At 37.5% G+C, this 11,098-nt stretch overlaps 1 protein-coding gene across 3 annotated transcripts in view; it reads right to left on the bottom strand.

Moving 5' to 3' along the window:
• Positions 1 to 381: 381 nt before the first annotated feature.
• The window catches only part of ICA1 (islet cell autoantigen 1), a 74,900-nt gene continuing 64,183 nt past the window's right edge, over positions 382 to 11,098 (bottom strand). For 2 of the 3 annotated variants that reach the window (XM_082044459.1, XM_082044460.1), the window contains 3 exons: positions 8,592 to 8,873; positions 3,371 to 3,466; positions 382 to 1,586 (listed from right to left, as the gene is read on the bottom strand). In XM_082044459.1, the coding sequence (XP_081900585.1) occupies positions 1,465 to 1,586; positions 3,371 to 3,466; positions 8,592 to 8,873 (500 nt within the window). In that variant the 3' untranslated portion in view covers positions 382 to 1,464. The remainder of the gene's footprint in view (positions 1,587 to 3,370; positions 3,467 to 8,591; positions 8,874 to 11,098) is intronic. The other variant, XM_082044458.1, reaches the window with a different exon arrangement.

The raw sequence follows: 11,098 nt of genomic DNA, 5'->3' as shown, positions 1-11,098 counted from the left end.
GAAAATATACTGCTAAACATCTGAAGAGCTTCTATGGCAAAAATTGAGGTACCTTGACGCTTGCTGAGGGTTCAGCCAGATGCACTCCATTCAGTCCAACAACCCATTCACTGGTAGCACATAGCTTTTTAGCCAGGAACTACCAAATGCTCATTAATGCTGCTCAGTGTGGCCATCAAATGATGTTCTGCTACATTCAAGGAGGAGGAGATTAATTCAGTTAACTTTATATTTATGCAGTTATTTCCAGGTTTCCAATGCAGGTATTTTGTTATCTAATAGAGCATGAAGCAATGATTAACTGAGTGTACAGTTAACTGATATTAAACAGCTTTACCAACGTAACAGGAAAATCAACTGAATTTTAAAAAGGGCAAATATAATAAATTTCAAAACAGGTCCTATCCAGTACATAAAACTTGTGATTTTACATAGCTCCTGACACATCCTTTTTCCCTTCCACTGCTGTAAAAAGAGAGCGAGGCAAAGGGACACTGAGTGAGTTTGAGTTTTATTACTGTCCTACTAGATTACTGTTCAGAAACAGTGTGAATTATTAGGTCCTGCCTAAAAACTGGTCATATGTTTTATCTTCAGATGCTTGTTACATACCAATTCAACAGCACAACAGCATTCTCCTGGGAATAAAAGGTCTTTTTTTGTCAAAATCATTTTATTAAAGAGTTAATGTCACAACAAGCTCAAAATAACACATGCTTCAGAAATAAACTGGAAGAAAAATACTCTAAACAGAAATACGAATATTTTGAAGGCATGGTAAAGCATCAGTTGCAGGAAACTTCTGCAAACAGGTGCAAATTCTGTTGGTGCAATGGAAAAAAACCTTAGAAAAGAAGCCTGCTGGGCATGACTTCTGTTTATGTAGCACAGTTAGTCTAATAAGTTAAATCAGAAAGGGCACAATTTCCATGGCTGCACAGACCCAAACGTATTTCTTCAATAATTAACCCCAGCACAGCTTTTTCACTGTGAGTACTAATAAAACAAATCTAGTTGACATCTTAACATAGCAGTAATATATATATATATATCCATGATAGATGTTTGACTCATGCAGCCTCCTCAGTTACATGATTTTTTTTTAATTTACTCAAGAAACATTATAAAAAAATAGGTTTGCAATTTGTATTTCACTCCAGTGTTAGCTTCACATCACCTCAGGCAAAGAGAGTGTTTCAGCAGATAATCTAATTTGGCAAGAAATCTGCCCCAATTCTTAACCTAATTTTTGTAAATCCACGTAGAAAATAAATGCGAACTCTTTATACAAAACAAGAGCAAATAACTGTACCTATATAAAAGGGGATTTATTCCCCTTAGTTTTATTATTATGGCACATACTTTATACTTTCACAACAGCATACTCATTTTCATTTAGTTTTTTTTTAAACCCCAAAATAGTGTTGATGAATGGAAGAATGTGAGTTACCATAGGCAGCTGACTCATGCATTAAGCAATTCATGTTCTTTATCAGTTTTCCCAACAGCATCAGGATTGGATAACGGGTCAAGGTCAGCAAAAAGACTGAACCAGGCAGTCAAGTCTTTTGGATTCTTTGTAGGTTCTTGGAAAAAAAAAAAGAAAGAAAGAAAGAAAGTACAGACTTGTCAGATATTTTAAAACAAACCTGACAATGTTTGAGTGAGGTCAAACAAACTCCATGCTATTGTTTAAATTATTACTAAAGGCACTTCTGACAAGAAAATCAGAATGAGTAATGGCGTTTTAAAACACCACCTTTAACAGAATATGGAACTTTAGTAAGAATGAATGTTTTACATCTGTCTGCCTGTGTATTTTATATGGCTCCTGCCATGATAAGTACAGGAACACTTTAATTAAAAATAGAAACAATCTCGCTCTGTTTAGCTTTGTTTCGTGAAAGGTATTTTACTTGTGTGTGTGTGTGTGTCTGCATGCCTACAAAAAGGTAAAAGGAAAGCAAAGGCAAATTTTACTTTCAACATCTCTTACAAGACTGAATTCCTTTGCCTAAATCCAGTTCATATGACTGTCCTGTCCCTCTTGTATTTCACTACACAAGGTCATTAGTCATCTGGAATGAAGTTTTAATGGGAAGTATAGGCTGGAGAGAGGGGCGGTACATTTGATAGCCAGTCCCAAGTATAGCTTCTAGTATTAGTATATATTTTTTGATGGATATAAAAAAGTGTGAACCAAGAATATGTTCCAACAGCAGCTGGACTATTACATCTATGAGTCTATATTGACATACAGATGTTGTGGAGGTCTCCTACCTTATTATTCCAAAACCGCACATGTTTAAGTTAAAGAGGAGGTGACTTTGGGTGCTATGAAGAAGGGACATCACCACTTGCGGTTGGTTTTTTTTGTGACCCTATTTTTAACGTGTATTATATTGATACTGAAATAAGATATGCTCCTCCACTCAGAGAGAAAACGTCGCATGAAAGCATTCTTTGTGAAGCAAGGAATTTATGGACAAAATAGGCTCCGCCTGGCATGACCTTCATCTTGGTGTCTGCAAGGCTGGGGTACCTACCACTTTCAGAAACACAGATTTTAAAGTACCTGAAGGCTGTTCCTTTTTCTGGTGAAGGTATTGTAGCTGTGGCATCACATTCATTTCTAAAACAGTTCCCAAAACATCTTAACACTCCTTTTCTGCTGGGCTGAAACATGTCAGCCTTTTTATCCTACAAAGCAGGGGAAGGAATGCACATCGCTCCTTTCTTCTGCACTGAACACCTTTGATGTAGCTTCTGTTTGAGTACGAATGCACAGAATAGGCTACAAACTGGCAATAAGGATTCAAGACATTTCTGGTTCACTTATCCAGAAAACCCCAGTTAAAATCAGCAGGGCTTTGCCTCAGTAGATGGTAGGACTACACACCCTTGGCTCAGTTGCAAGAAGCGAATTAAGTTTCAAGCCGATGATTCCTGATATCATGTATATTATCAACATTATTTGCAGCTAGGGCTCTTCTGCCTTACCAGTAGCCTGTATTTTAGCCACAATGTCCTTGTAGAGCTCCAAAACACTGTTTAGCTTAGAAAAAAGTGGATGCAGTTGCTATTTTGTGTGATTCAAAATTAAAGTAGTAAAAGAAAGTGTAGTTTCAAATCCCTCATTATATAGTAAATTACTCTTTTGACATAGTACTAGTACTGAAGCCTACCGAAAACACACATGCACACACGCACATCATACACATAATGCTGAAACAGAGTAATTCATTAGTGAGCACGTGATTCTTGAGATGTGACTACTACAAAAATAGGTTATATTATGATACAGAAACTACAAAGAGTCACAGCTAAAAAGGAAAAGCAAAGTAAATGAAAAAATACATGACTGTATTACCTTTCACAGGCGTCTTGTTAGTGTTCACATTTGGGCTGTTTGGTTTCTGTGCTGGTTGTGGTATAGATGGGGGGCTCACACCATTAGCTGCCCATCCTAAAATTCAATGATACAGCAGCATTAGTCTGAAGAATTACTTTGTTAACTCCAACATCCCACTGTCTGGCAGAATGATGCTCACACCAGGTGATGGAGCAGAACATTATGTTTATCGTTATAGCCATTTGTATCTTTCCTCATACACAAGAAATCCACAGTCAAATGCTGCAGACAAGCAACACCCTCAAGAAGACAATATCTGTGAGAATATCAGCTTCATCATCTCTGGATTCAGGCGACTGTACCCTTTTCAAACCTTTAACCTAGCTAAAGAAGATTTTTCTTGTTTCTTTCGTCCAATCACAGTTAATACTTGTTCATAGAAAGGCCAGTACAGTAATCAAGTCAAGCATAGCTGTAGGGAGTATCAGTTACATTTGGGCAAAAATATCATACAGACTAAACATTTTTTCCACCTTTCTTTACTTTTACTGTTCCAAAGACTCTCATTACATCAGCTGTTCTGGAAAAAATATATTTAGAGACTCTTATTTTTTAATTAATTTTGAAATGATTAATTCTGAAAAAAATAATTTATTGCAAAACACTTTGAAGAATTAAACTCAAAATGTGTTACTTTGAGTTAACTTAAAACTAGTTTTTAATGGAGTATGTTTTTGTTCTTCACTTGAAAGGATCTTCTCAGTAGGGAGAGAGTAAGGATGCAGGAAAAAGTAAAACTGGTTATTCACAATTTTTTTGTTTTTTACATGCATATTCCATAGCCACAAAACTGTAATCACAAATACAGTTAATGAGGACAGATGAGCTAGGCTGGCAAAATGAACTAGGGGTGGTGTACCACGGAAACATATTAGAAAAAATGGAGCATTTTTGTTCCTGGCTTAAGATACTTAAAAATATTCTTATGCTTTATCACATTTAGAGGGCTGGAGATCATATTTCTCATTTCAATAGTATCTCCTTTAATTGTGGCCTGAAGAATTATCCATCACCTCTGGGATCTTGTACATCTAATTCTGCAGCATCACAAACAGGATATTCATCTGTGCACAGGGTGAGCATTTCCTTATTCTTTCTCTTTTTTCTACAAGTTTGTGCTCTCACATCCCTTTCTACTCTCTTTGTACTTCTCCCCTTACTTTCTCCTCTTCTGAGACCTCTCTCAGACACTGGTACCCAGTGTCCTGACAGCTACAGCAACAGCCACGTAAGTCACACAAACCTTTCCCCTCTCTAACAGATTATTCTCATCACTCTTTGATCTTACCTTGACTAGAAAAGCTCTGAAGCCCAAGCTGTGTTATTAAAAGGAGGCAAGAAAAGTGTTTATCTATAAAGTCACATGAATTAGGAAGGAAATTTAAAGCCACAAACATCCTCTGTATCTCTAAGGAAACAAACCAAAAACTTCTTCAAAATCTGGATGCAGAGGGCTCACATATGTTTGTTATAGGTGATGGTGATAAAAGCTTATGAGCTAGCCTGTGCCCCTTGAAAATGAGATTTTAGAGTTTAATCTTTCAAAGAAGCAAATTTGAATCATAAATAATACAAAGCATGGCATCACCACTTCAGAATGACATATTTTTCCAGGTGTTTTCTCTGCTTGTGTTACAAAAGAGAAGAATGGCAGAGGACATAACACACAACTACAGAAAACTGCAATACTTTTGTCTGTTTGGAGATGTATTGCGAGAAAGTGTTTTAATATGTCAACGGACGGCAATGGATAAATTGAGCAGCTTAAGTAAACAGGGCCAAATCCTAATTTCATGGAAATGAATGGGAGTGCTGCCTGGAAACTTTCTGTGCAAGTCCCACTGACTTCAGTGAGATCAGGAGTTGGCTGCCCGAGACCTCACTGAGGTTCATTTACACTGATGTGACTGGCAGACCACAAACCGAAACACCGCAGACCAGTTAACTCCTTTGGAGCTCTCCTTCTGAGCCCTGGGCCGTGAGAGATGCTGTGGTCTGGTTTTCTGTTCCTTAAACCGCAGGTAGCTCAAATACCACTTAGAAAATCCAAAGAATCTAACAACAACAAAAACATCCAACCAAAAATGCATCACAAAATGTGTAATGCTTTCATCATGAATTTACACACCTACGAAGGTACTGGGAAAGACTGACACAGAATTTGTATGAAATACTTTCATGAATTACATTTTTAGTGTCCGCTCACAGTGAGCTACGGAGAAAAACTTTGCCTTTCAACAACAAACTGCAGTCCAGCAATTTGAAAGCAGTTGTTGGCCCTAAGCCTGTTCTGGTTCACCTGCTCACAGGATGGTTTTGTTATGTGAATCAACAAAAGATTATAGTCGAGACAGCAAGGAAAACTAAACAGCTCACTTTTCAGCTACCTTCTTCACAAATGTCACCACAATTAAATTTAGAAATGGAAACGGTAAACTGTACATTTCCTTGCCAACTAGAATAGATGCACATGAAGGTTAAGATAAAGAGAAGCCCTTACTGGTACAAATAAGTAATTAAATGAGACCAGAAACATCATTAAAGAGAAATCCAACACTCTCTGTGAAAAAGTAGAAAGGGAACCAAACTACAAAACTGTATCTGGAGGGGAATCTAAAGGATTTGTTGGGCGCATGCTTTTTTTCTAATATATATATATATATATATATATATATATATATATATATCTGTACATTTATATCTATGTTAAACCAGTACCTGGTAGTCCTATAGCAATTAAAAGTCCCATTGTGCTAGATCCTGCCCATAAATACAGCCAGGGAAAACTCCGAGCTGGGAATTCCTGACCGTAACAGTTTATAACCTGCATAGCATTGTGCCTGTTTTACAGATTAAGATCTGAGGCAGAGAGAAAACAAAGCCCCAAAGATTTATGAGTGTGCTTAACATAAAATAAGTAAGTAATCCCACTGAAGTTAATAGAAAAGTTAATGTGCTTAAAGTTAAGCATGTGAGTTTTAAGAATCTTTATGGTCTTAAGGCCAAATTCACACAGGAAGTATGCAGCATCGAGGCTCCAGTGTAGCACCTCACACTGTATAATTATTAAGCAATCCTACCAATTAGGGGAAAAAATGTGTAGGATATGTATCACAAGTCCTCAGTAAAAATATCAATAATTCATATATTCTGATGTTGTCAATTTGCATGTTTAGATTTGTTTGCACTGCAGTTAGAATTTTTTTGGAGTCTGTTTCCAAATTCAGTGACAAGGTCAAATCATGAAAGAAGGGCTGTGAAATGAAATGCAGTTTAAGATTAAATTTGAGATTTCACAAGATATGGATGGAATTTCACATTCTGTTAAAAAAAAAACAAAACCAAAAAACTTAATAGCCTATGAAAAGTAATTTAAATAATGTATTTAACTTGGGAACTAGAGTGAACTGGGAATGTGCTGATTATCAGATACTATCATTCAGCTGATTACCTCTAACTTTTCAAATCCCAGTAGATCAATTATTGTGATCTTCTGTCAAAACCCTGGACATGCATTTGAAAACAACAACATATTTTATTCTTCCAATGTATATTTATTCTTTTTCTTATTAAAAAAGATTTTGGGTTACCATGTTGACTGGAACAGATTTTACATTTCTGGTGTTCCTTGAATGCAATGTACCCAAGTTCTCATTTTTCTCACAGCCAATGCCAATGTCTTGTGCAAATGAGAGCAATAGCAGCAGCCTCAGAAAGGATACCCAGCCCTGTTTGCCATTTACACCTCAAAAATATTTTTCCTTCAAAAACATTTTTACATTTAAAAACATGTAAAAACTCTGAAAAAAAAAAATCAATCCCATAATATTTCTGTTGATATTTTCAGTAATTTGCTTAAAATCTGTTTATGCCTCTGTATCAAGGAGGTTGTTTTCCATTGTTCCTTTTTCCCCTTTCAATAGATACCATGTCCACTTCTGGTCACAAACTTTAATTTGACTATGCAATGACTAAACAGCATCATTTTTTAGCTCATATTTTATGAGGTCAAATCCTACACTCTTCCAAGTCCCTCTTGACTCTATCAATCATATTCATATATGCATGTACCTCATCATAAAAGTACATCTAGAACTGTGCATAATTGCAAATGTCCCTCCCCCAGTTTCCATCTAAGCATCAAAGTCAGCGAACCCAAATATCCTGCTTTCAGCGTGGTGCTGGTAACTGTACTCATTATAAATTTGACTTTCTTATTCTTGCCTAAATGTCACAGGTCATTTTGTATCATGCATGATTGTACCAGCTGCATGGGTTCCAAGAAGTAGTCTTTGTGAGGGAATCAGTCTGCTAGTCTTTCCTACATCACTCTTCCCCAAGTGAGATTTAAATGATGTGGGACAGAGTCCAAAAAGAAAAACTCCTCCTTCAGCTTGCAAAGCCCTAAGAGATATCTAGCCAGACTGTGGAGAGGAGGAAGGTATTTTCTGTTGGCTTCTTAGCACCAGCCTGCCTTCCTCCTTCCCTTCCTCAAGGCCAATGCAGTGGCAGGAAAGCTCTACTCCAGTTCCCCTCTTTCCCTTCCTCTCCTCCCTTGGAAAACCCAAGGAAATGAACTGCATAGAAGAAATGGGAGAGAAAGAGTTGTTATCTGCATCAGTAAATAACCAGCCTGCAAGAGCAATACACCTGTATGGTTGCTAGGATGAGACAACCCATTCTATAATGCCTTATCCAAATTCCTACACTCAACAGTATGGGAAGGAAAAAAAAAAAAAAAAAAAAGAAAAAAAGAATGAATGTGACTGATTTTCTCCAAGTTGTTTAAAAATAGTATTCCCAGACAAAACACAGTAAGTATTTTTAGTTCTTTGAACCCTTAATAGAGACAACAGTTGTGATTTAAACAGTGAAACCCACTCAGACTCTGTTACAGAAAAAAAAAAAAGTCTCAAAGGCCTACAGGACGTTTCAGGAAGCTCAATGAAAATATTCAAGACAGTAATTTTGACTACAGGTTTTAAGGTACTTAATTCACAAACACTGAATGGGCAGGGCTAGAAAAACAGATATGCTACTCACAGGTTTTTCTCCAGGCCACACTCTGCTCAGGGTTTCTGTAGCTATGGCACAACATGAGCACCACACCTCCATGTAGCAGAAAGCCATACTCTAATGCCTAAAACTAAAACACTAACAAAACAAGATGAGCTCTCACCATGTAAAGATGACTGCAAGTCATTCATGTTTTGGTCTAACAGCTGTGAGGGCAAGTAGCCTGATGGTGTCAGTGCCACAGATGATGCCGTGTTCTCCACATCTCCAGCTGAAGAGTTCGTGCTAAGATCAGCAAGTGCAACCTGGCCAAAAACAGCTGTCCACTCTTTGCTGAATTCCCCCTCGTCCAGGGAGGAGGCGTTGAGGATCTCATTCAGCAATACCATGTCATCCTTATCACCAGATTCTGACTCCAAGGACCTCACAAACTGATCCTTTGAAGCTGTCTCAGAACAAGAGAGGCAAGATAAATCATGTTTAGACAAACAAAGAAGGAACCTTTTTAAGACATCCAAACTATGTTTTGTATGTTAAGTGAGATGGAATATTTTTGTGTGAATGTTTGTTGTTTTCTCTTTTAGCCCCAATCCTCTTGGACATCTGGGCTTGTAGCTTATGCAACAAATAATTCCTTGGTTATTTTAGATAACCTCATGGCTGTTAAGACTAATTTATCATTAAAAAACAATAAGTATGCTTAAAAATATATATATATTAAACACCACACCACAATGAATACATAGTCTAAAATTTAAAATATTGGACAAGACTACTTTTATGTTGCTTTTTGAAACATTATATAAAACTGTCAAAAACAATCAGAATGGTATAAATTGAAAATAAATAAGAGTTGGGGATTATTGTAGAATGTTCATGAGAACATACTTAAGATGACCTTTATGACCACTGCTTGAATTACTGGAGTATTTCCCCATGAGAACAGGTTACTCTACACAGAGTGAAATTTCTGTACTGCCATTAATCCTGTAGTAACCCTTTTTCCTCTCTTATGCTGCTGAGAAATGACTGAGGCCACTTTATTTCTGATTCCCCTTGCTAGTTTTTCTGGCACCAGAACTGCAGCTGAAGAAGCTCTTAGATGACTCGAGCCATTACTCCTTAAAACCATTTTTTCCTATTTTTAGAAATGTAACCAGGATAGTAATCCTTTTCTCTAGCTTACAAAATATTTGGAGAGTGAAAGAACTGTAGAAAGAACCCCAAGTGTTATCTTACTTGGAAACATTTAGAGCTCCACTGTGGGAGTATGCTGAGGACAAAAATGGTGGCTAACAACATTGATAATGTTACGTTACCGAAACCCAGATCAGTTTATCTTAATTATGCTTGTTTCAGACTTGTGGTAAGGCACAGAAGCAACTTCAGTTTTCCAAAGTTCATACAGATCAGCTGAGCAGAGCTGCATAGAACTTGCAAAGATGTTTTTAACCCTTTTGTGTTGGGATAAAAGATTGATAGTAGCAAAGCGTTTGCAACAAGCCATTTTGTTTAAATGCAACAGCCTTTTCCGGGAAGTTCCTTTTTCAATAGCTGTAATAATTTATAATGAAATGGCTGAAGTTGAGTCAGAGAAGAAAAAAAAGCACAAACCTGTGTTTTAAAATAGGCCGATGACTCAACATACACACCTACGTGCTAAGAAACAAATAAACCAACACATAATTTAAGGATTTTATTCATTACTGAAGTCAGCTCTGAGATTCAGCTCCTTTCTAATTCACATTTTTATATACCTCTGTACTCTGCGACAGGACCCAAAAATTAGAAATAGAAACATCACAAACAAGTCAATTCTCCTGATGTTCCCACTAGACTACAACTAAAATACCACAGAGAACAATTTGTTCTCATGAATTTTCAGGCTTCTTTCCCATCTTCAGATAAACAGCAAAGAATGTTAAGGTTGTCCAAGCACCTAATTCCGCCAGGTCTCTACTATTCAGCAGGTGAGGCAGACAGGTAAATCCTTCTGTAAGGGACAGACACCTGCTATTTCAAAGGCACTTGAGAACTCTGATCTCTATGGGGCATCACCATCTCAAAGTTGCTTTCAGGAGGCCCCTTCATGAACTGGGAAGGCTTACAGGGCGAGATGCAGAGAGCATCAGCAGCAACAGCTCTGCTCAGGCACGCCGCCACCACTGCACCTAACCACAAGTGACATTTACTCTAATGGAACAAAGGCTTTGCAGCAGCACAGCTCAGAGCAAAGCTCTGCTTCATCTGGGTGTCCCACTGCAGTCGTCCCATTAGTACTGGGCGAGAAAGTACAATGTATAGCTTTACATCTGAAGGGCAGGTTAAGTCTTGCTGTAGTGTGTCTGACCACCACACATCAGAGGAGTGACACATTTCTAGTCTCATCAGTCTTTCTGATCTTCCTGTGGGGACAATGCATCCCAGGCAGGGGATGACAGGGTGGTGCAGCAGTAAGTTGTACTCTTGTTTGCATTAAAGTTTACCTCGAAACCAGTCTTGCTTATCAAGATGTTACTCATGTGGTATCTCTGCTAGATTACTAGAATGATATGGACTTTCTCACTTCACCCATACATCTTCTATTGCATCTTTTCCTGTTCCTCTGTTTCCACTGCCTATTTTCACAATCAAAATTATTTTTTGTCTGTACATACTGCCCCTAACCTT

Source organism: Streptopelia decaocto (genome assembly GCF_964273445.1).
Source record: "Streptopelia decaocto genome assembly, chromosome: 2".
In the NCBI taxonomy this organism is placed as follows: domain Eukaryota; kingdom Metazoa; phylum Chordata; class Aves; order Columbiformes; family Columbidae; genus Streptopelia; species Streptopelia decaocto.
The sequence above is the reverse complement of the archived record's forward strand: the minus strand, read 5'-3'. Positions and strand labels throughout refer to the sequence as shown.